The following is a 25,188-nucleotide window of genomic DNA, read 5'->3' on the forward strand; positions in this document are numbered from 1 at the left end:
CACATGTTTTCTTCAATTGTTAATGCAGCAGTACTGCGCCCAGACCCACTGGCAGGTGTCGACTACTCGATCAGTCTTCTTTGGGGGTCAATGTGTTTCATTGTGTAGAAAAGCAGTTTTGATATTTTGGAATGCCGTTAGGTGTTTGGTTAACATTAACACACTGCCTGTGCTTTGGTGAGCACTCAAAGTAGTTCCTTCAGGGTCAAAATATTAGGTATAAACAAAGCACAGTAATTGCCATGCCAAGGAATCTCTTTATCTCTGGGCTATTTTGAAGAGCGTGTACAGTCTTTGGACTACTTGGGGTCTACACTCAGGCATTCTTTTGAGAATATGCATCAGCAGATACATATTCACACATTTGATTTTATCCACTGTACAGCAACACTCTACCAGCCTTTAGTGCATGGCTCAGAGTCTCTTTTCATGTTCAGTGACAGAGGTTTTTAGTTGTGAATGTTCATTAGTCATAGTGATCTGTACTATTACTTTCAGAGGTGTACTTTACACAAAATATATATTTACCTGCAGGGACTGCGTGTGATTTTTAGGTCTGGTTTTGACAGCGAAGTTGTTATATTGCTTATAATATATATTGAGTGGGATTTGGGCCACACTCTTTAACTATTGGCTTTCTTTGACAAGCCTTTCTCAGCCATCGGCCTGAGATTTTGTCAATGATGTCTTGGTTCAGTCAAGTGGAGTATTTATATCTCACCTAATGCTATTGGCTGTCTCAGAGCGTCTTTCCGCTTCCACCTGAGAGCTTGCATTGAATTGCATGTGGCACTATATTACAACTATAGCCCTCTCTGTTCACTCCGACTGGTTTACACCCATGTGTCTCATTCTGTTACTCTTCTGTCGTCCCCCACGCCCTCTGTGGTCCTTGTTCACCCCACTAGACACTCTTATATCTCACCCCTTCATCTCTGTTAATCTCCTGTGCGTTCCTCAATCCCTTCACCCACCACACTGTCTGAACTCCCTCCTGCCACTTTTTTCCCTGAGCACTCCTTGTGCTCCTGCTTCTCTTCTTTCCTGGCGGCTTTTCATAAGTGCTGTCGAAACGGGAATTTGTTTTTTCATTTCCTAGAAATGAAAGGCAGTCTATACCGAAGGCTCCCTTGTCTGCAACACTGTCCTCTTTTTGTTTTTAGAGTAAAAGAAGGCTGGGTGGCAAGGGAGCCCTCAGCATAGTCCTTCCTTTTTAGGTCGAGACCTGCGTAGGCTGGAAAATAGTCCCTCGTACATTCCAATAGAAACACTTACTAAAAAGCCAGGTGATACACCAAAGAGCCATTAGCATGATGTGAGAGAAGCCAAATGCTACTCTATGTAGGTTTTAAAGAATTGCTAACAATAAGACCTACAGACAACTGCGCTCTCAAGCTAGACCTAATAAACATGACCAGCTAAAGGTAGTACACATTACATGGGGGACACTTGGCAGCTGTGTGGGAGCTGTTGTGAATGGCGAGGACAGTGCGCTATTTGTGTGTGGGTAGTATGCGATGTGTGAGAAACATCCACCACCACAACATCCACCACAACATCCACCACAACATCCACCACCACATCCACCACCACCACATCCACCACCACCACCACCACATCCACCACCACCACCACCACATCCACCACCACCACCACTACATCCACATCCACCACCACCACATCCACCACATTCACCACCACCACCACCACATCCATGTATTTGTGAGTGTGTGTGTGGCTCTGTGTGTGTATATGTGGGTGCAAATGCAATAGGTCTCGCATTTGCGAGAGATTAACCTATTGGCATTGTAAATGACAATGCCATTTATTAATCTGTTTTCAAAACCAACACATAAATAACAAATTTGTCATTTACAATGCCAATGGCTCTAACTTTTGCAAAGGCGAGACCGTTGCATTGTAAATGCTTGTTCTATCATGTAACAGCATTTTTCCTGCTGATCCCTACCGACACCCTTGTATGCTTTTTACCATTAATGACCCCGTCCGGGCTAGAGCAGATCCCCATTCTGCCTAGCTTTTTAACTGTTTCAGTCTCTTCCCCTCATTTTCCCAGTATCCAAATGCGATCAGCAGCCACTTTGGCTGTTTTTCATCCCACTCAGACCGGGTCTCCGCCCGCACTGGAACAGCTTCGGTGTCCCAGTATGTTGCCTAGCAACGCGTCCTTGCGCAAATACGGACCCGTTTTTGACCGCCTTGGCAGACCGTGCTGATGTTTTGGGCTGGAACCCCGCACTGCGTCATCACGCGTGGACGTGGCCCCGCCCACCCTGGAAGCCGGCCGCAGTTTATCTTTTCACTGGCAACCACTGTCTCTTAGCGGGGACGGCATCGAGAGGCGTGTAGGTGAATGGCCACAATGACTCGGTCTAACTGTAAGTAAACAGCTAAAGCCAGTACTCTAGCTCTTCTAGAGACACGCGGCCCCCTCCAGAACGGCCACCAATCGTATCAGAGCACTTCCTCGCTTGGTACACCGTGAGTCTGAATCACTTTTCTTTTTCTCCGTTAGAATATGTCCACCATTGAGGCTAGCCTTCCCTCTGCCCCCGTGAAGCCTTAAGACCCAGACTAGGAGTAAGCCCTGTCTTTTGTGGTCTTTTTATGAGTGTTTGACCTGTGTGTTAAAACATATTTTTAATACTTTGCACATCGTTTTAACTCACGCTAATGTCTGTGAGTTGAATTGAGTCACACACCTATATTTTTGGAGTGTGTGATCGATTTAAATAAGATTGTTCTTCACCAAGCACACCACGATAGGTCTGTGTGCCCGTGTGAGCCATAAAGGGCTGTGTTTTAGTATGTTAGCCTACCTAATTCCAGCACCTTAACCTCATAGGAGCGTCGAACGTTCAGCGCCCAGTGCTGAACGTTCAAAGAACGAATGCTGGCCCGTCGGCCAACGGTCGTGCGCAGCACTGGCAAGGTAGTGCTCGCGACGACCATTGGCCGACGGCAGCACTTAAGGGGTTAATATCCGACAAAATGTGCATATTTTTCTAGCACATTGCTTGTACGCACAAGCTCTGAATGGGATGCACACGGAGCGTCCCGACATGTGAGAGCCAGCACTACACTACGTTACAGGCACGTAACTGGTTTATTTGTGACTGCCTTATTCTCTTCCTCCCACAAGTCTTTTTGCTCTTTTTCCTCGCCAAATTTAGGTTCGAGGTTGTTACCTACTACAGATTTTTTGTGCGTGGGCCCTGTAAGCATAAAGAGCAAAGTCCGGAGCTCCCCCCACTCCATACCAACTCTATCATGAGTGATCCAAGGCATTTAGAAAAATTGCTCTGTAATTGGAACGGGAATGTTAACTAATAAATACAGTAATTGGGGCAGGATCATTTGTTACAGCAATGTGGCCCGCCAGAGTAAGGGGTAGTGTGTAGTGACTTCCACCTCCTCACTTGTTCCTCAATCCAGTCCACCTGACGCCTAAGTACAGCTTTGCTGTTTCTTACTTTTGATGCAATTGTGGCACCCGCGCCGGTGCAGATTGTAACAAATAATGAACACGAAAGGAAATGTCTGGCGGCAGCGAGCGAAAAAAATAATTGGAGCTTTTAATCTCAGAACGGTGGTGGGGCAGGAAAACACTGGAGAAAGCCGGCATGGCGTGCTGAACGTAGGACACAACAATAATCTACATTCACATGTGTATCAGAATTGTTCAGTACTTCATTATATAGGGGAGATAAAGATCCCTTTGTTACAGATATGCTTATAGTTCAAATCTGAACTTTCAAGTGCATGTAAGTTCTGCATTATATTTTAGCCAAACTGTATTTCTGTGATCATTTTAATGACTGTTATTTATGCTTTTATGGTTTGGCCATCAAATCTAATAAAGATGATTATCTAAGCTCTGCATTGCGTACTATGAGCTCCAGACTGGTATTTTGTACCCAGCCGACATCTGATAACATGTAAGAGATCAGTGAATATATCAACCAACTGATAAACGAACTTCCGACCCAGTAGTTCTCAGAGCATGCTCCTCTTGCAGGTGTTCTATCACCGGCACCATATAATTCGGGAGGCACGTTTCCAGACTCCCACCCCACAGAGTAATGTACTGAATGATGGTAAATAAAGAGTGACCCCATCTGTCAGCATGTGAAGAGCGTTTTTAAACCTAACCAAAAAAAGTGCTGGGCGTTTGAGCATATTTTTCTTAGAACTCCTGGCACTTTTCCAGAGCATCATCCATTGGAATAGACCATGAAAGCGGGGCTGCTTCAGAGGAAAGAATAAACACAATTGTATTGCTCTATTGGGTCAAGACTGCTTACTTTACACCTTATATGCACCCTCACTCAGTTCTATGGAGTGAGGTGAGAAGAATTAACGGCTACCACTACTGGTTCCAAAAGAAACCTTGATAACAGTTTTTTTTTTTTTCACTGAAGAAGGGCTGTGCTCTACAACTGCGTTAGTCTGTATCCAAAACATTCTGCTGGCAGCTCATTACAGGGAACTATCCCAATCTGCACCTAGGAAGGAAGTGGTATTTAAATCCTTTTGTCCTTTTTGATGAAAAAATGACTATCTCTTGGCCGCATCTTGGACCTATACAATCTGAGCAAGTTCTCACGCTTCTAAGGTTAAAAGGCGCTGACTTAGGACTTGGTGATGGTAGTTGCCAAGATTGACTGGCAGTGCTGAGTAAAGCTTGAGGGTAAAAAGAACAAATGTAATGGTACTAGGCATTGTTGTTGGGTTTTGTTCCACTCCCTGGTCTTTACCAAGATCCTAGCTCTAATGGTAGTTTCACTCCCATATGTACATAGATGACCATCAAAGGAAGTAGAACCTTGTCCAACGCCAAAACTTGGAACTGTATTCAATCTTGTTTTCTCAGAACTAACCCGGATTATGCTTAATATCAGTCAAAATCTGGGTTCCAGCTTGTCCAAGGCCTTGTTTGGCAAAGTTGTCATCCATGGACTGCTTTCTGACTGAGGCAGTAACAGTTTGGTGGCTCCAGCGACCCCAGAGCTACATGGATCCATCTAGCAGAACACTAAAGCTTGCTGTTAGCAAGTCCAAGCCCTTTTTGATCTAGCCACCCCTGGTTCCACGTTTACAATGGTTATCATTGACTTTTCTGCAGCTCCTCACAGCATGGATTTATTGATACCTTGCCTTTAGCTCTGTTAGCTGCTTGCCAGGCAAGTCTGATTTTCATCCACATAAATGTGTTGTACTTGAAAGGCATTTTGTTATCCTTTTTCTACCGTAACGACCCCGCGTGCTACCGGCCGATCTCCCTTCTGGATTCCACGGGAAAAATTGCAGGTCGACTACTCCTGGACAGATTACAAACTTGGGCCCAGGCAAATAACATCTTTACAGACCTGCAATACGGCTTCCAGAAGGGGCTCGGTACGGAGGAGCAAGCCCTAAATCTGACCCTCCTGGCCGGAAAATACGCTCACGCAAAAGAAGGGAAAATCTACCTGGTCTATGTAGATCTGAGCGCGGCTTTCGACTGCGTTCAGCATACAAAGCTGTGGGAAATCATGTCGAACCTTGGAGTAGATCCAGCGATATTGGCCTTTCTCAGGGGTCTATACACCAACGCAGAAGGCCGAGTGCGTTACGGCATCGGCGGCGACCTATCACGTCCCTTTAAAATCATGCGAGGAGTAAGGCAAGGGTGCGTACTGGCTCCCTTCCTATTCAATCTATACACCAACGGGATTGAAAAAGCAATGTTGGCAGGGAGCCAGGACCTCCCGCAAATAGCACGCCGCCCTATACCTATCCTACTCTATGCCGACGACTCGGTCATCCTGGCCCGAACAACCAACCAACTCCAACGACAGCTGAACAAATACATGACGTTCATGGACTCTTTGGGACTAAAAGTAAATACAAAGAAAACATTTACAATGTCCATAGGACCCAAACCCGGAAATTCAAAATCCAAATCCATATATATAAACACCAAGCTGGAAAAAACGTCAGTATACCCATATCTGGGTATACTTGTGGACGATTCAATGACCTGGCGAAAAGCCATTGAAGCCAGAAACCTTAACTTTCGCCGAGCAACATCAGCACTTTGTGCCTTCTCCAGGAAACTAGGCAAACCAGCCCCGTCGGAACTGTTAACTCTATACTATGCAAAATGTCAGTGTGGCGAGTTACGGAGCAGGCATCTGGGGTCACGGAAGCATCAAACAACTACAGGCAACGGAGAACGCCTTCATTAAGTACGTTCTGGCCCTTCCCCAAAGCTCCCCGATCTTAGCATCACATCGAGAGCTAGGGATGGAATTTGTGACAGACACCATACGCTGCCAGCCTCTCATTCTATGGCACCGCATATGGTGCAATCCAGAAAGCCATGTAACACGCTCCCTCATCACAGACTGCCTTAGCCTAGCTCACTGGAGAAAAATCCCCTGGCTCAACTGCGTTTTTAAATTTTTTCAAGATCTCAACCGTGAGCAATACTTTCTTGACCCACCTTCAATCGAAGATATATCAAAGAAACAGCTGAAAGAACTGTGTATAGGCCACTTGAGAGAGCTTCGCAATCAGGCGGAGATAGTGAAAATGCAAAACGGAAAAATCTCCCAATTGCAAACAGAGAAACTGATACAGCCTTACCTTACGTTCTTTCTCTCGAACTATGAAAAGTTTCTACTGACTAGACTCCGGTTCGATCTCTTCTTTCGCTTGGTCTCATTTCCAGAACAGAACAATTGGTCACGGAATATGATTTGTTGTCCGTGTGATGGGGCCTCCAAGCAATCAACGGTCCATGTCACATTGTTCTGCAAATACTACAGTGTGGCCAGAAAAAAATTGATTCTTCCCCTTCTACGCTCAAGCGGTTATAGAAACACATATCCAGCGCTTGCTTATCTCCAGTCGCCGGTAAACCCGCACGAAGCCAAAATGACAGCGACCTTTTTAAAAAAAGTAATGAAAACCCGACAGGGTATTGTTTTATAAATTGTAATATGTGAACTTCAGTATAAAACTGATGGTTTTTAAAACTGTACTTTTTATGATTATGCAAATTTTTATAATCGAATAAAAGTTTATGAATCTGAATCTATCCTTTTTCTAACCACACAAACACTTTAGTCTTGCATGTGCTTGTTTTATGCTACACTTGGATTGGCTTGTTTCATTCAGTAGTCCTGTGAAGCTCTAGATACAGCATGTTTGGTAGCTCTGAGTGCTGAGTATAGCTGGAAAATAACACTTCTAAGTGTGTGTCTAATGAAGATGCTATAAGACACTGACCTATTTTGGGCCCATAACTTCCGTTGTGACTTAGTAAGACTGCTTTGTAGAGATGTTAATCATTTGAGACCTCCAAAGCAATTTACCTATGTTGGAAAGTTCAGTATTTAAATCAGAATATTTTATTTTTTTATAAAGGCTTTCGACATGATGCCAAAGCGAGTTAGTGTTATGGAGCCTTCAAGTCACCCCAAGAAGAGTCCTCCAGCCAGAGTGAAGGTTGGTGTCCGTCTGCGACCATACATGAACCTGGAAGAGGGCCAACAGCAGAGGCCATGTGTGCGTGGGCTGAGCGATCAGTCTTTGGAGATAGTCAACTGGAGGAACCAGCTGGAAACCATGCAATACCAGTAAGTTCTCTTTTAAGGTTATAGGAAGGTGTAACGTGAAGGGTCCTTAGACCCCAGTCCTACCAAAGCATATTTATCTTGCACAGTAGGAGAATGCATAGGGATTAATGATCAGTTTGAACCTTTTCCTAATCTGTCCTGATCATGATCGCAGAGCACTTGTACAGGCAATGCTCTAGTTGCTATCATTTTTCAACATCCTTCCTGCAATTATTTACCTCCCCACATTTCCCAAGAGAAGTGTGTATGTATATTTGTGTGTGTGTGTGTGTGTGTGTGTGTGTGTATATATGTGTGTATATATATATATATATATATATATATATATATATATATATATATATATATATATATATATATATATCTCTCCCCAAAACATTCTCTTCACATAAAGAAAGCCCGCACTCAATGTTCCAAATTACTTCAAGTTTATTGCGGCAACTCGTTTCGACCTCAACGGGTCCTTGTCACGGCCTAATGGAAATTAAAAGTGCCCAATTACCATTTTAGTTAAAAACGCCACAGTGGATATAGAAAGTACATTTTCGTTCCTGTCCAGCATAAATGGAAGAAAAACAGTATTTTAAATTAAATGGAAACAAGACTGTGTCAAAGGCTGTTTTTCAAATTCGATTTTGCAATTTAAAGTACATTTGCTTTTTTGTAACTTAAGGAGAAGGTCTTGCCTTTCAGTGTCGTGGATGCGTTCATAGTTCCACAGGTGAGAAACTGATGTCATAATGAGCCGGTAGATTCATTATTCACATTCAAACTTCAATGAACCCCAACACTGTGTGCATGTATTGTATTAACCTAAACAAAGAGGCTGTTGCTCATTACTGCAAATTAATATCAACTTGTCAAAACCCATTGGGTAGTTCGTTTCCACCCTTTCTTTACCAAAGAAAAATGAAACTCTTATAAAATAAAGCAAATCTTTCAAACAAACTTTTTTTTAATTATTGTGGACTCTAGCAGAAAAGAGGTCCGCCACATTGCTACACTGTTATAAGTTAAAGAAAGGAAGCTGGAGAGATCAGATAAATGATTTAAGATCACTTCAATAACTACCACATCATCTGATGGGTATATAAAGCTATTCATCCTCATTAAAGCCACTATGGCACCTACTCCTGAGCAGCATAATGTATTCTGACTCCAAAAGCCGGAGTTCTGTCTCCTCCTCGGACCTTCTTCTCAATCCTTTTGATACCAAAAAACGAGGTCAACATTCTAGTAATGTTTTCTGGCCCAGTGTGTCTCAACAGGGTACGATATATCCAGATTCTTTGTTGCCCTGTAATGCTCTAGGTCCTTCTTCACCTTCTTCACAGGGCTGATGGTACTGCCAGCGTACCTATATCCACAGGGACATTGCAAACATGTACGCCGATGACACCCAACTATATCTCAAAGTACATTCCCCCAAAGACATTGTACTCCTGAACTCAACGATCAGAAGCACACAATCTTTACTTGCCGATAATCATCTCAAACTCAATGCTCTGAAAACAGAGTTCCTTCTGATCTCACCTCCCGCGAAGATCTCTTCCACTCAACTTTGGCTTAAACACCTAACTGCACTCAATGTCAAACCACCATCGTGGACTCGGCAAAATCTTTAGGCATAACACTACACCAATCTCAACATGCAGCAACATATCGGCATGGCAACTAAGGGAGCGAACTACCAAATCAATACCCTGAGGAGACTTAAACCCTTCCTCCCTGCCAAAGACTTCCAAACTGCAGTACAAGCACTAGTCATTCCCCGAATACAATACGGCAGCATCGCTCTCTGCGATCTCCCTCTAACTTCTACTGCACCCCTAAGAGCTTCTCAACGCTGCAGCGGGGCACATCACTGGGTCAAAAAAAACACTCGCATATCTCCCCTGACTTGAAATCCCTGAACTGGCTGCCTTTTGAAGACAGAATACATCTGAAAATCGCCTGCATGACACACAAGGCTGTACACCTAAGCTCACCCGGATACCTCACCCAGAAGCTGACCATCTCTGGCGGCACTAGAAACACTAGAGGCACAAACAATCTTCTGCTAAAACCCCGAAGATTCCGGAAGGAAAAAACTTATAAACGCTCCTTCTCAGGAATGGCACCCAGGATCTGGAACTCACTCCCTCCTGAAACCAGGCTCATATCATCCATCACACTCTTTAAGAAAGAAGTAAAAGCTATCCTCATGGCTAAATACACCTGAGCTATTGGTGTCGGTTTTCAAAGTCGCTGCACCAGTCGGTATTATCTGTTAGATCCCTTCGATTATTTGTTTTACTTGTGTTTTTGATTTACCTGACGATCTATGCTTTCACTTATTTGTACCCCTTGCATTATTGATGTAACTGTTTTACTATGCTCACTCCTATGCCTTCCCCACCCCACTTATTACCTACAATTTCGCCATATCTAATGGCCTGTTTTGTATGCACTGTAAAGCGCTCTGATATCTGCAAAGATCTGGTTCGCGCTATATAAAACTTTCAAAATAAAAATAAATAAATGCCTCATTGAACATCCCATAGGACCATATTACCCCCACTTATCCAAATGTTTGATAACAATGTGGTCACTCAGAGTTCCTAAAACAGCATGTTGCCCCTTATTGATGTTAAAGGCATGGTTGTCACACAAGTTCTACCAGATGTTCGTAAGATCACGAATAACCACTTCATAAAAGGTGTCTATGAGTTATGTGGGGTGATGGGGTTGCAAGTGGATTATGGTTTAAAAGAGTTGGTGCTTGGTTATCTAAATTTAGGTTGAGAGAAGTGGTGTCACACGGCCAGGCAATTGACGAATCTGCTCTAGTGCTGCTCTTTTTACTTTGCTGTAAAAAATACTTTTGTATTTTAGTATTCTTATAAATAGAAACAAGACCATTTCTGTTGTGCAAAAGTTCAGCTTTTCTGTAGGGCAGAAAGTTAGAACACATTTTAACAAGAATTGTCCCTCATGGGTCAAGCTATGGGAAGAAAGGTAGGTTAATCACAGTTGGAGTTCTCACCCATTATGTCTACTTAGTCTTGTTGAGCTCTTGTATGGCAATTTCTTTGGGTGCTTGCACCCCATCTGGTCTTGTGGACGCATCCAAAGATAGAATGCCACATGGGAGGTCAACAAGGCCTGCACTGACGCAACCAAAAGGCTGACCAGCAATGTAGTACCTGTTGGCTTTGCCAATTCTGGTTTGTTTTCGTGTTTCCCAGAATCTTGTTGAAACTGATTACACTAGAATGATACTTCAAAGAAATGTCACCCTGCCCTCAAAATCTACTTGCCCACTCGTAATTGCGAGTAAAATGTATCCGGTCTATCTATATTTACCACCTCCTAGTCCCATCTGGCGAGTAAAGGTAGGCTTGAAAGGAACAGGTGTTGTGTTTATTCAGAAAGTGAGCAATAAGGATGCTATAAAAACAAGATTTAATCTGGACACATTTGCTGTCTGTTCAAGGAACGAGGTAAAGTGTCGGTTTTTCTTTTAACTAATTGCTGCTTGGAAAATTAGGTTTCTTTTTCTCTTATTAGAGTTGGAGGTTTTTGTCAAGTGAGCTGTCTGAAGATGTCGTGTATTTTTTTAGTATATACCATTTAAATAACCTGTAAATTAATATTACAAATATTTCAAAATATATTTGGAATTACAAGAGCACATTTTTTGGTAATTAAGTGTGATGCAAAAAAGAGTTAAATAAGAGCAAAACAAACCAGAACACTTTACTTGATGTACAAATGGCACATTTTTGCAGAAACTCTATTTCAAAACCTTGTTTGTACGCTATATAATTTTCAGTAAAGCCGCATGTCAATGGGAACGTTTGTGGCCATTTCAATGTACAATTTAATGATTACTAATGACTGTAGCACTTCATACTTTAGTTGTGTATTTATTAAAAGTGATCGTTCTTGCACATTATTTGAGAAACATTCCTGCCCCCCCCCCACCCTGATGAAAATGCTGTTAATGAACTAGGAGGCAAGTCGGGGTCGTGTATCCTGTACATGTTTAGATTTGTATTGTATATGGAAAAAGTTTAGACTATTAAATCAATCTGACTGCAGATTCCTTACCTTTGAATTTCCCAGGCTTCAAACTGGATCCGGAAACTTTTGCTGAGCAATACCCCTTGCTTGCGACGTCTGGTGGCTCAAGGCGTCAGTTTTTTCTTCCTGGCCAGTTAAGCAGCGATCCGGGAAGAGCTACCCTTCTGCCCCTTTTTGGCAGGCTTTTTCTCTACTTGTCGAAATTTTGGGAATCAACTTTGTGTGCGAGGGTTGTCTGAGAGAGACTGGTTTCAAATCATGTGGGACTTGTTCCTAAATGATGCCGGTCACCGATTTCACCCACCGCTTAGGTCTGTGGTGTCTAAAACGCACCATGATTTGAAGTCGTTGGGCGATGGCCCCGAAGACATTGAGGGAGTGAGCAATGAAGTCACTTGTGGCCCGGCAGTCGACACCGTCCAGCGAGACTCCGAGGAGGGTCACAGTCCTGTTCAAAGAAGAGGCCACCGGACCGCTCACGGAGCCTAAAGTTCTTTCTCCCTTTCAAAGTCTTCTGGACACTCGGAAGAGGCACAAGAAGGCCAAGTGGACTTTGTCTTCACCTCAACTGGCATCCGTTCTGCAGAACTGGAGCCGGAGTGTACTTTGTGCCTCCCACCCTTTACGGGAGCCGGAGGCACTCCCATTCAATTGGAGTTTTACATGGCCATGCACTGCGTATTTGAGCGTGGTCGGATTGGGCCCCTTCAGGTTCGACACACTGATCCGGCCGGGCCTCTGGTATCCGACTCCGGAACGATACCAGTCGTGCCAATGCGACCTTCCCTGGTGTCTAATCTGAAGTCTGTGCCTACGGCGTCGCCGATGCCCGTTGGTGGCACGAGCCCCAACCTCCTCGACTACAGAGCCAGAATGGAGTCTAGCGATGCTGATTTCAACAGAACCCAGGGGTTCTAGGTTGTTGCCTGAGCACTTTGTGGACTTGCTGGAGGGGGGGGATTCTGGAGACCCTCCCTCTTGAGAACCAGGATGTCTTCTTTTAGGGGAAAGACTCTATCCTGGTCAGGTTCAAGGACCCTCCAGCTACGGCCAGATCCTTGGGCCTCTCCTCCACTCCACGTGGCCAGTCTTCCTTTCGTGACAACGGAAGGGGTTTCCAGCCACGTCAGCCCAATCCTATCCTCTTCACGCTCCGACTACCCAAGCTGTGTGTGGATGCCAAATATTCCGTAGTCTGAATGGAGGCCAGCAGTCGTCTACCACACTGCCCCCGGCAGTTGCAGCCTCCAAGCACTCCTAGGCTGATTCTGCAGGACCACACTACTCCAGTGGGTTAGAGAATTTGTCATCTCCCCCCGCTGGCGATCAATAAGACAAGTGGGTCGAACAGATCGTCCAGGCGGGGCTATACTCTTCCTTTCCTTCTCCTACACAGACAAGGCAGGAATGGCTGGTGGAGGATAATTTTAAGCTGCTCCAAGAGGAATTTACAGCTCTTTTGGCCAAAAGACTTATAGAAAGGTTCCTAGCTTCAGAAGTAGGCATTGGCTTTTATTTCCCAGTATTTATTGATTCTGAAGAACAACCAGGGGCTTCGGCCCATTTTGGATCTATGGACTGTCTATCTCTTCCCCAAAAAGGAGAAATTCAAAATGCTCACTTTGGCTCGGGTCTTGTCTGCCTTAGAACACGGAGACTGGATGGTAGAATTGGACCTGCAGGATGCGTGTTTCCATATTCCCATCCTGCCAAGCCACCAGCGTGCCCTGTGGTTGAAGGTAGGCCGCGAGCACCTTCAGTTTACCGTGCTCCCCTTCAGTCTTACCAGTGCCCCTTGGGTGTTCACCAAGGTGATGGCGGTGGTTGCAGCTCATCTTCACAGGTTAGGGGTGTCAGTCTTCCCCTACTTTGACTTGCTGTTGACCCTGTCTTTGCCCAAGGCAGTTGTCTCCCACCTTCAGACTATGGCGAATCTCCTGCATTCACAGATGTTCTCCATTAACGCGCCGAAGTCACACCTGACTCCTTCTCAGACTATCCCTTTCATCAAAGCTGTTCTGACATAGTGCAGTTTATGGCTTATCCTCCCGAGAAGCGAGTCCAGGATATTCAGGTTAGGATTCTGATATTTCAGCCTCTATCCTGGATTTCGGTGAGGTTGACTGAGACTGTTGGGTCTAAAGACATCCTGCAGCCTGTTGGTAAGACACAAGGTGGTGTATGCAGGCTCTGCAGTTGGACTTAAAGTTTCAATGGGCTCAGCATCGGGGAAACCGCACCGACCTGGTTCAGATCTCGGAAGGAACTGCAAAGGATCTGCGTGGTAGTTAACGAACAGCGATTGGGTCTGGGGCAGACTGCTCTCCCTTCCCCCAACCAGATTTCACAGTCATGGTGGATGCGTCCCTCCTGGGATGGGCCGGCCACATGGGAGAGATGGAGATCAGGGGTCACTGGTCTTCGGCAGAGGCAGGACTCCACATAAATTTGTTGGAGCTCCAAGAAATTCGGTTGGCATTGAAATCATTTCTTCCCTCTGTCAAGTGGAAGCTAGTGCAGGTGTTCACGGATAACACCGCTGCCTTGTGGTACTGCAACTAGCAGGGCGGGGTGGGGTCGTTGACTTTGTCAAGAGACCATGCGTCTCTGGACATGGCTGGAATAGCAGGGCATATCCCTGGTGGTTCAACACAGGCAGGTTCTCTGGACACCAGTGCGGATGATCTCGGCCGGCGGTGCCTTCAGGGTCACGAATAGCGTCTCCAGTCGGAGGTGGCGCAAGGTCTCTTTAAAACAGTGGGCAGAACCCTGGTTAGATTTGTTCGCCTCCGAAGAGGGCGCTCAATGTCAGCGTTACTGCGTGCTGGAATTTCCAAGGCTGCTATGGCTCAGCAACGTGCTTCGTTGCGAGTGGAGCTCAGGCCTGTTATACGCCTTTCCTGCCCATGGTTCTGATGATCAGGAGCGACCAGGCCCAAGTCATTCTTGTGGCACCTGACTGGGCGAGGAGAGTCTGGTATCCAGAGCTCCTGAGCGCGAGTGTCAATCCTCAAATCAGGCTACCCTTTCGGGAGGATCTTCTGTCGCAGCAGCAGGGGAGGGTTCTCCACCTGACCCGGTCAACTCTGCGCCTCCATGCATGGAGATTGAGCAGCGACGGTTGATCGCTTTTGACCTTCCTCCCGAAGTCTGTAATGTTGTTCTGGCGACCAGGTGTCCCTCCACTGAAACTGTATACACTTGTAGGCAGAAATGTGTTTTTTATACTGTACAGATGTCTATTGACACTCTTTATGCTTCTTTCTACTGTCCTTTTTATTCAGAATAACCCTTGCACAGAAGGGCTCTGCCTTGGGAACTCTCAAGGGTTACCTTTCTGCTCTGTCTGCTTTTTTGCAGCTGCCAGACTGGCTCCCTCCAAGTCTTCTATTGTAAATAGATTTCTAAAAAGGCTGGCTCCCTTGTTTTTTCCCACACCCTTGTTACGCCACAGTGGGACGTTAAGTTGGCCCTCCCTTTCCTGATGTGTGCTCCTTTTTAGAGCCTTTGCACAATTGTCCCCTCGGCTGTTGACTATCAAAACAGCCTGCTTGGTGGCGATTAAATCGGCCTGGAGGGTGAGTGAGTTGCAGGCATTATCCAGCTCGCCTCCTTATCGTATGTCCTTTCCGGACAAGGTGGTACATGGTACTTCTCACCAGGGCATCTTTTTTGCCAAAGGTTGTGACTCCATTCCATCTGGGTCAGTCCATTACTTTGCCAAAGGTTGTGACTCCATTCCATCTGGGTCAGTCCATTACTTTGCCCACCTCTTCGCTCCCCCACATCCCTCTAAGGAAGAGGAGCGTCTGGACCCAAACGACCACACGAGTTCCTGGTGGATGACTAACTCTTTGAGAAATATGTGGGAGCGAAGAAGGGAAGCGCAGTGCAGAAAAGGACCATCTCTCGACTTGAAGCAGCAGCCCCCTGAGGGATTAAGGGCCCATTCCACCAGGGGAAAGGCTGCGACAACCGCCTTGGCTCTAGGTGTCCCAGTCCAAGGCATCTGTTAGGCAGCAAAGTGGGCATCATTGCACATGTTCGCAAAACATTGTCTTGATGGTCAAGTGCTCAGGGATGGGTACTTTGCCCATTCAGTCCTCAAGACTGTTCAGTCTAGGTCTTCAGTCTGCAACCCACCGCAGGGATGGTATGGCTCGGGTGTCCGACTGCAAACTGCAGATTCCTTTACCTATGAATCCATCCAAGGAACAAGTTACTTGCCTTTGGTAACTCATTATCTGTTTGAGACTTTATCTATCTGCAGATTCCTTGCAGCCCCATCCATGCCTCCCCACTTTGCGGACTGATTTTAGTAGGACTAGGGTTGTTTCCCCTTTCAGAGCCCTGGTTTTTGCACACAACTACGTCAGTTACTTCGTGGCTCTGCGCTTCTGGTGTGGAAAATACGAAACGACTGACGTCCCCGCAAGGATAGGCAGGGCGATTATCATAGCAGACACTGCTGCCGACTATGTTGTCGGGAGCCGAATCAAACTACCCGACGTTGGGCACAAGGGGTATTGCTCAATAAAGTTTTCCGGATCCAGCCTGACGTCTGAGGAGATTAAAAAGTAACTCGCAAAGGAGGGACAGTGGGCTTTTTTGACAGGTCCAGCATACATGCCCTGAGTCCATGAAAGAACAAAGGGTATGCTGTTCTCAATTAAAACTAAAGCACAAGGAAAACTGGTTTTGCGTGGTCAAGGAAAATACAAAGATGTAGATTCATCCTTTTGGAATTTAGGGCCGTCACACACCCGGCTGGGTGTCATGCTTCATCATAGGGCTGCTCCTAGTCTGCTCATAGCTGCAATACCCAACTGGCTCCCTATGAGGGGCTCTTTAGCAGAGATTTTTTTCCAAAAGTAGTTAAGGTGCCGGAGTGAGGGACCTAAAAAGTGTAGATGAAGTGCTAATGTGTCATGTGATGGGGAGCCTGTCTGGTATTGCAGCACCTACCTGACCAGGAGCAGTCCTATGATGAATCCCAGCCGGGATGATTCCCCATCTTTTTATTTTACTTGACCATGCAAATCCGGTTTTCCTTGTGCTTTAGTTTTAATTAGGAACAGCATACCCCTTGTTCTTTCAAATTCAAAGGAATGGAATCTGTAGCTAGATATCCTCTACCAGTAGATTCCTTACCTTCTAATTACCCCCAGGCGTCATACTGGATCTGGAGAATTTTTCGTCTGTAGTAACCCTGCTTGTCGAACGGTGGCGTCAGTCTGCTCCGTGTTCGTCATGTCCCTGGGTTGACGTTGCGGTAGCTACATAGACGCCGACCTCGCATGCTGATGTCAGCTCTTTCTTTTTCCGCGCCAGCCACTGTAGATCCAGAAAGAGCGGCACCCCCAGTCCCTTTTTTGACTGACTTTTAAGCGACTTTTGTCGACACAACCTTGGAGTCTTGGTGCATATCGGGGATGCCCAGTTTCAAGGCTTACAGCTCCAGTGGCCAACTGATGTTGGTGGCCGATCCGCACAGTGTCCATTTTGCCTTGGGCATGACCACGACCCCAAGTCGTGCTCCGACAGCCGGACCATGAATCCGAAGTCTTTGCAAGAGTGGTCCTGAAAGTCTGTCGAGGCCCAGCAGTCTGCTCCGTGCCGTTCGATGTCCCGGTCGCATGGGAGGTCGAGGGACCACCACCAGTCTTCTAAGTTTTTCGTACTCCTCAGCCAAGTAGAAGAATAGTCACTCTTCGACTTCTCCCAGTCTGTCTGCCGGTGCATCGAGATGCAGGTGGTGCCCCTCCCTCGGTTCTAGTAGAAGGGTTGACTCAGTTTCCACCCCCTTCCTGGGACCTGTAATGACCCCTGCCCAGCATCGCCAATTTTACAAAGATGCATGCCACCTTTATGCAGCCCAACTCCACCGGGGCGCCTTCGGGCCCGCAGACTTGGCTGGGGGCCCTGGGCCTTGTACGCCTGCGGCACCGTAGAGTCTCCTTGGATCCAGGCCTGGATCCGTATTGGTCAACCTGATTACACCTTCCATGGTGCCGATTCAACCACGTCTGCAACCGGCTCTGTCCCCCAGCCAGTGTCTACCCCCAACCTCCAACTCGAGGTAGACACTGGTCAATGCCGGACCCGGTGCTGATGGGTACTTTTGTGCCCTTGTTTTACCCTGGCTATTTTAGACCAGATTGGTAGCCAGATGAGGGTGGGGAGGAATGGGAGGAGTCTGGAGACCCTCCCTTTAACTGACCTATTGGGTTACGAACTGGACTGGAGAGAGGACGGGGGGGGGGGGGGGGGGGGGGGGGGGATACCGCTCCAGACCATGGCAATGGAGGACGGTGCGTCTTACGCGGTGGTGTTGCATAGGGCGGCCGAGGCCCTACACCTCTAACTACCTACCACCTGCTACTGTTTTAATGAATCCCTCACGAACCTTTGTTTGGGCACCTGATTCAGGCCCAACACGTGATCCTGTGGATAGAATGATTGCCAGATGCCAACGCCTGGCCCCGGGCGACACCACTTTCCTCTCCCAACACCCCACCCCTGAGAGCTTGGTGGTGCAAGCCTCCACCTCCGAAGGCGCATTCCCTAACGCACAAAATGATGGTAATCCAAAAAGCTGGACCATTTTAGGAAGATTTCCAGCTTGGGACTGTGGTCGGTTAGCACCACATGTCTGTTAGGCTGTTGCGCCACCATATCCCACACTGAGTGGGTGCAAGTGTCTAAGTGCCCGGAGGAGATCCGGGCCGTACTCTCCCGTGCCGTTGCTCAAGGTAGAGACTCAGTTGCTCAAGGTAGAGACGCAGCAAAGTTTACCATCCGCTGTGGGCTGGATACCGCAGACTCGCTAGGCAGGACTATTTCCACGTTGGTAGCCCTTTGGTGCTACGCCTGGCTGATATCAACTGGTTTTCAGGGTATGCCTAATCTACTCTTATGGACATTCCCTACGATGGCCGTCGCCTATTCGGCAACAGTGCAGACCACGCACAGGAGTGCATGCGTTAAGGACACTCTGGCTACGGCCAGGTCCTTGGGCCTCTACACCACCTGTCATGCGCAGTATGCTTGAAGCCCTCTTTTGTGGCTACGGAAGGAGTTCCCTTCCACGTCATGCCCAGAGCCACAGGCCAGCGCAAGCTGTTCAGCCACTGCGCAGTCGGAGACGTGGGAACCACTGCTGTGGTTCTGAGGGACAGTGGGTGGGCCATTCCACCAAAGCCCCCTCTGTAGTAGCCTCCAAACCCTCCTAGTCTGACCTTTCAGGGCCGCCAGTGGGCGGCAGGATTGGACATCACCTCCCCCACTAGCGCACCATCACGTCGGACAGGTGGGTTTAGCAAATAGTCCGAAGGGGCTAATCCCTCCCTTTTCAGACTACCCCTCCATCCATGCCACCTCAGTACAACTGCATGTCAGAGGATCATCTGGCCCTTCTCCAACAGGAAGTTTCGGCACTCTTGGCCAAGGGAGCCATCAAGCGAGTTCCCTTTCCCAGAAGTAGGTCGTGGTTTCCATTCCCACTACTATCTGATGCCCAAGAAGGGCAAAGGCTGAGTCCTTGGATCTCTGGAACACCAACCGCTTCCTCCGGAAGGAGAAGTTCAAAATGTTAAAGCTAGCTCAGATCCTGTCTGCTTTAGAGACTTGATGGCAGCGTTGGACTTGCAGGACGCTTACTTTCACATCCCCGTACTGCCTGCCCACTGGCGTTACCTGCAGTTCGTGGTAGGCCACGAGCATTTTCAGTTTCCCGTGCTCCCCGTTTGGCCTTACCAGTGCCCCTCTGTGTTCACAAAAGTGATGGCGGTGGTCACAGATCAGGGGTTGCAGGCTGTCTTCTCCCACCTCTAAAAGCTAAACACTAGCTGCTACCTCTGAAAGTTTTGTTATGCTGAGGAAATAGTGTAGCAAGTTACCTACTCTAATTTATCAATGCAGTTCTCCAGAAGACTGGATTTTATTTATTTTCCTCTAACCGTAGGTTTCTCTTTGGACTCACTTTTGCAACACCTTTATTTTAGCTAGCGTCCTGCAACACTTCTGTTCTCTAATCAACTCTCTCTAGAGCAGTCTCCTGAAGGCTGGAGAAGTTTCCTCAGCACTTGCACAGCTACCCATAAACCAACGCTTGAAACAAGCAAAGCGAATACCCTATTACAAATTTTGATATTTAGGTGTTTAGTTTGTTTTGCATATCTTTTTGCAGGCAGTTGTGCTTCGATCTATTGTAATGAAAAATTAAGCCAATAGGTCTCTTTGTGGGACTTGCACACTTCCCTGAAGGCAATTTGGGATTTTCAGCACAGGCATTGGATTTTGCAACTATGCGGAGCACTGTGATGGTTTCAAATGATTTCAAAGACTGTATAGTAGGTCAGCAGATGCAGAATTGAATGGGAGGGAGGAGTGTGTTGGAGGATTAGTAAGTACATTCTATGATGGCTATTGAAGGCCGAGAGAATCCTCTCTACTTTGTGGGGTAAACGCTGGACTTTTTTGTTGCCTGCGTGTTCCTTTTATGCAGGATTAGGACCATGTTTCTTAGCAAAGTTTCGGTGAGAACCAGTAGGATGGGGCTAGTTAGAAATCCATTTAGAATTGTTCAGTTGCTGTTTAATTAACCTGTATTTTTAAGATCAAGAAGTGGCTAATCTTCAGGAGTTGTGTTTGCTGAAAGTAGGTTGGGAGGAAAGCAATGAGTTTAGGTTTGCAGGAACAAGAGGAGAGGTGTAATAGTGGGAATAGCCACAATAAAGAATGATTATTCAGAATTGATGCTGGGTGGGTGGTGTTTGTGGGTTGAGTAAATGAATTGAGATGTTTTATCACTCAAGTCTAGAATAAACACAGCATTACAAAGGTGATTAACAGAATGCTGAACATTGTCGAACATTCACCCCTAGTCACAGGTCTGGGATTAATCCTTTTTAAAAAATTTTTTTTTGGGTTTACCAATCCAACCCAGTTTAAACCCAATCCTATGCTAATAAGTCTTGACCCTGCTCCCCATAGGAACAATCCAGCCCGGAATGCCAGGAGGCCACAGGATTCAAGCTAGCCTTGCTGATGAGGGGGGTGATGCCTGGAAACCAGTTTAAGGATGCTTGTTTCTGGTCCGGAAGGACTTGGTCTTGCAGCTCGGGCTGGACTGTTCCCGTTGTGAGGAGGGTCAAAACTGATTTTCATATGGCTGGACCTGAACTGGAATGGCATTGGTAGCAAAAAATGATGAATATAGGCCAAGATCTCTTACGGGGGATTGTTTGACCTTGTTCTGCATTCTGTCCATCAATTGCTCCTTTTGCATTTGCTACCTCTAGTAGGAGTGGTATGCTGAGACGCGGTGCCCATGCTCTCATGCCACTTGTAAAGCTAGCCTGGCTGATATGGGGTGATGCCCCGAAACTGGTCCCGGGAATCTTGATTCTCTTCCAGGGGATCCTCATCAATAGTCATAAGCACTAGAATATTCCCACCCATGCACGGGACCCCGGAAACACAATCATATATGTGCCCCATATATACTGCAGCCTCTTATACACACACCAGAGCTGATTAATGCTGTAAGGACTCACCATTATATCATAAAAGCATACATTAGAAACAGGGAAAAATTACAGCAAAACATGTTTTGAATCTGTTTTAATGCTTAGCAGTCAGAAGAAACTCTCACATAGGACTGAAAGCATATACAGCTCCCAGGCTGCATTGCAGGAACAGTCTAAAGACTGAAAAGCTAACTCGTAGCTATATAGAGATAAAGTGGCACTGTGCCTTTAAGGCAGTCCTGTCCCCCAGCTTCCCATCCTGCCTCAGGGGTGACAGTTAGGTCAGTTCTTTCTGGCTCCTTCAGGAAGGATCCTGGTTACACAGCGCCACTGCTTTCTGATTTATAGTCCGAAATCTTCACTTTTTTTGAAAATTTTGGACTTACTTCGTCTTCCATCTTCTGAAGTAAGGTAATGTCGTTTTTTGACAGTTTTGGGCATTATTTTCCCACTCAAAATGCAATCCCTTTCTGACCCCTGCCCTTCTTGTGGAAAAAAGGCCAGGTCAGACTCATGAGGTCTGTATTCTCTGTTTGCCTAAGGACCATGACCCTAAGGCTTGTCCTCATTGCCAGACCCTGTTCAGAAGGACTTTAAAGGACCGAGAGAGAATCAGTCTTTATAGGCTGGCAGAAAAGCCTTCCAGAGGCAGGTCACTGGTGAAAAAGGGCTCCAAGAGGGCTAGATCTCCATCCAGAAGCAAGATCCCTCACCCTTCTACTTCAGCGCCGGGCTCGGCGCTAAAAAAATCTTCCACCGGTAGGTAATTTGTCCAAAAAAAGACCTTAGGCGGGTTCGCCGGCGAAGACCTCGCCATTCAGGTATGGAATCGCGATCCTCCACAGTCATCAACCTGGCGACGATCGGCGTCTAGGAACAGGAGCCCTCCGCCATCATCAGCTCGGTGACGATCGGAGTAGAAGCCCCCCCGCCATAGTTAGCACGACGTACAGCATCAAGGGCAGCGTCCCCTCTGTCTGTCAGTCCATCGACGTCAAGGGGCAGGAGTCCTCCGCCATCGATCGGTGTCAGATAGGAATTCCTCTGCCGTTGTCTCGACTACGATCGGTACTACGATCGGCGTCTAGGAAGAAGAGCCCTCCGCTGTCTTTAAAGGCGACGTTCGGCGTCTGGGAGCAGAACCCCCTTCATCTGTACCTGCACGACTACGTTCAGCGTCTAGGAGCAAAACCCCTCCGCCGTCTGCTCATCGACGTAGAGACTAAGGGATGTTCCGGCGTCGTCTGCAAGGGATTCGACCAAGTAGAGAAGCGTTGTCTAGACCGGATCCAACAACAGACTGGAGAAAGACGTCCAGGCCTACCTCAGTGAGGTCTAGAGAAGGATCGGTGGTTCTGGTCACAGAATCCGCATCACACCATTCTTCCTCTCATTCCTCCCGACAGCCTTCCACAAGATCTGCCTCTCCAGAAAAGCATTCCAGCAGACCTACGCATAGGTCTCCATCAAATCACAGGGAGGCTTCACCTGCTTTGCACTTGTCTCCAATATGGCTCCTCCCTCTGCATCACTGGAATAAGGATACAGGAGCCGCACAGCGGATGCAAGAATGCCAACCCTCTCCATAGGTCACCTTTACAAAGATTGGTGCAGGAAGTGGCAAGATCTTGCTCTCGAAGACGTGAAGAGCGCACATGCAGGTCAAGGTAACGAAGATATAGTTCCCATCGCAGGAGAAGGACACAGTTGTGGTCATCTTCTTCCACCCGATCATCAAAGAGTGATTATTCCCCCCCTATTGGACAGCCCTTTATCGAGAGTGTCTCCGATAGATGACATCAACACCTACCATGATGTACTTCAGAGGGGTGCTTTAGAGAGGGGCTCAGAAGCTGAACATTGAGATGTCTACCCTCAGGTGGCAACAACGGTGACCTTTGAGACTCCATTAGAGAGCAGCGTCTCGTCCATTACTTCCCCTGGTTCCTGGGCTTCTGGAACTGGTGATGGACATTTTCCTGACTCCAGCTATGATCAAGGCCGCACCGGCTCGGATTAAGAAAAAATACAAGCCGTCCTCTACAGACACTGTCTTATTGAAGTTATGTTTGCGGCTCAGCAGCTTCATCATTAAAAGTCTCCAGTGCTGCAGCCTTATTAGGTAGCTATGATAGGGCTTTGTGGGACTCCTTGGACTGCTTCAATGAGAAGCTTCCAAAAGATGATCAAAAGGACTTTGAAGAGATCATCACCAAGGGGTCACTGGTTGCCAACCAAGTGAACAGCATGGCAGCAGACGGCGCTACACTATCTGCACATTCATGTGCCCATGGGGTTTGCGCCAGGAGATTCTCCTGGTTGAGGCTGACCGCACTCAAGCTGGATGCGCAGCAGAGAATCCTAAATCTCCAGTTTTCCGGCTCCTCTGTTCGACACCCATACGGATGAGGAAATGGGAAGGATGAAGGCGGAACTCGATACCCTCAAAGCCGTTGGCTTGGAGAAGGGGTTCAAGCGTGGTTACAGGCCCAACCAACACAAGGGATACCAGCAGAGGGTTCAAACCCCTCAATGGTCCCAAGGAAAAAAACCAAGGCAAGTCGCAGTACCAGGGTCGTAAATCCAACAGAGGTAGAGGTGGTCACCAGCAACAGTACTCTACCACGGCCAGATCGGCAGGGAAGCAATGACCAGGTGCTTCCTCTTGCGCCGTTGCCCACTCCAGTGGGAGGAAGTGCTTCACATCTGCAGAGTGGTGCAGCATCACAAAAGATCGTTGGGTGCACAATATACTGCGCAATGGATATGCACTGCGTTTTCGTGTGCTTCCAAAGGACATTCCTCCAAAAGAGCTCGTCCTCGCCAACTAAAGTTGCACTGGCAGGAAGTGGCAACCCTTCTGCAAAGAAATTCCGTAGAGGTTCCTTCCGCGCAGCGAGGGAAGGGAATCTACTCCAGGTACTTTCTTGTGCCCAAAAGAGACCAGGAGCACAAGTTCAGACTTATCTTAGTCCTCCGCCTGCTGTACAGTCATTGTGAAGGAAAAGTTTTGCATGTTGGCCCTTCATCAAATATGTCCACATCTGCAAGTAGGAGATTGGATGTGTTCGGTGGACCTCCAAGATGCGTACTTCCATATACCCATTGCTCCATGTCATCGCAAGTATCTGCGGTTTGTGGTCGGAGACAAGCACTATCAATACAAGGTCTTACCCTTCGGGCTGAAGTCTGCCCCGTGAGTCTTTACCAAGTGCATGGCAGTGGCGGCTGCCGCCCTACACAGAAAAGGTCTATTCGTCTACCCTTACTTAGACGATTTGCTCCTCAAAGGGCCATCTCCTCAGCAAGTAAGGAGCGATTTCAAGTCTGTCTACAGCAACTACACAAACTGGGTCTTCATGTCAACATGGAGAAGTCTGTACAGCAGCCCACCCACACGATCCACTATCAGGGATCGACTGGATACAAACAAAGGAAGAGCGTTCCCTTCGGAGGAGAGACTTTTCTCTATGCAGTAGAAGTGCATGGCTCTGCTTCAGACAGATCGCCCAGCAGTCCGACAAGTGGCATCTCTGCTGGGGTCAATGGTCTGCTGCATATTTCTCATCCCCAACGCCAGGATGAGAATGCGTCCATTGCAACAAGATCTAGAAGACAAGTGGGACCAGGCAACGGGTCGCTGGAAGAATCTAATTGTGCTCTCCCAAGCAGCGAAATCCTCCAAGTGGTGGACTTGACGGCAGAATTTGGGGGGCGGGGGGGGGGGGGGATGGGGAGAGAATCCCTTTCCATCAATCAGTTCCAGTGCATTCGTTGATAACTGATGCATCTCTACAAGGATGGGGGGTGCCTTCAAATGCAGGGCCGGTGGTCCTTGAAAGAACAGTCCTACCACATAAACATGTTGGAGCTACGAGCAGTCCATCTTGCTCTGAAAGCTGTTATGCCTTGGATCATGTCCAACTCTGTTCTGATCCAAACAGACA

At 47.2% G+C, this 25,188-nt stretch overlaps 1 protein-coding gene across 2 annotated transcripts in view; it reads left to right on the top strand.

The window, feature by feature from the left end:
* Nucleotides 1-25,188, top strand: part of KIF22 (kinesin family member 22) — a 157,828-nt gene that overhangs the window by 16,149 nt on the left and 116,491 nt on the right. Inside the window, exons 1-2 of one of the 2 annotated variants that reach the window (XM_086950589.1) lie at nucleotides 2,347-2,399; nucleotides 7,435-7,646. In XM_086950589.1, coding sequence (XP_086806715.1) covers nucleotides 7,444-7,646 — 203 coding nt within the window. In that variant the 5' untranslated portion in view covers nucleotides 2,347-2,399; nucleotides 7,435-7,443. Of the gene's footprint in view, nucleotides 1-2,346; nucleotides 2,400-7,434; nucleotides 7,647-25,188 lie in introns of those variants that run through there. The other variant, XM_086950588.1, reaches the window with a different exon arrangement.

This window comes from Lissotriton vulgaris, unplaced genomic scaffold (assembly GCF_964263255.1).
Source record: "Lissotriton vulgaris unplaced genomic scaffold, aLisVul1.2 SCAFFOLD_1510, whole genome shotgun sequence".
NCBI lineage: Eukaryota > Metazoa > Chordata > Amphibia > Caudata > Salamandridae > Lissotriton > Lissotriton vulgaris.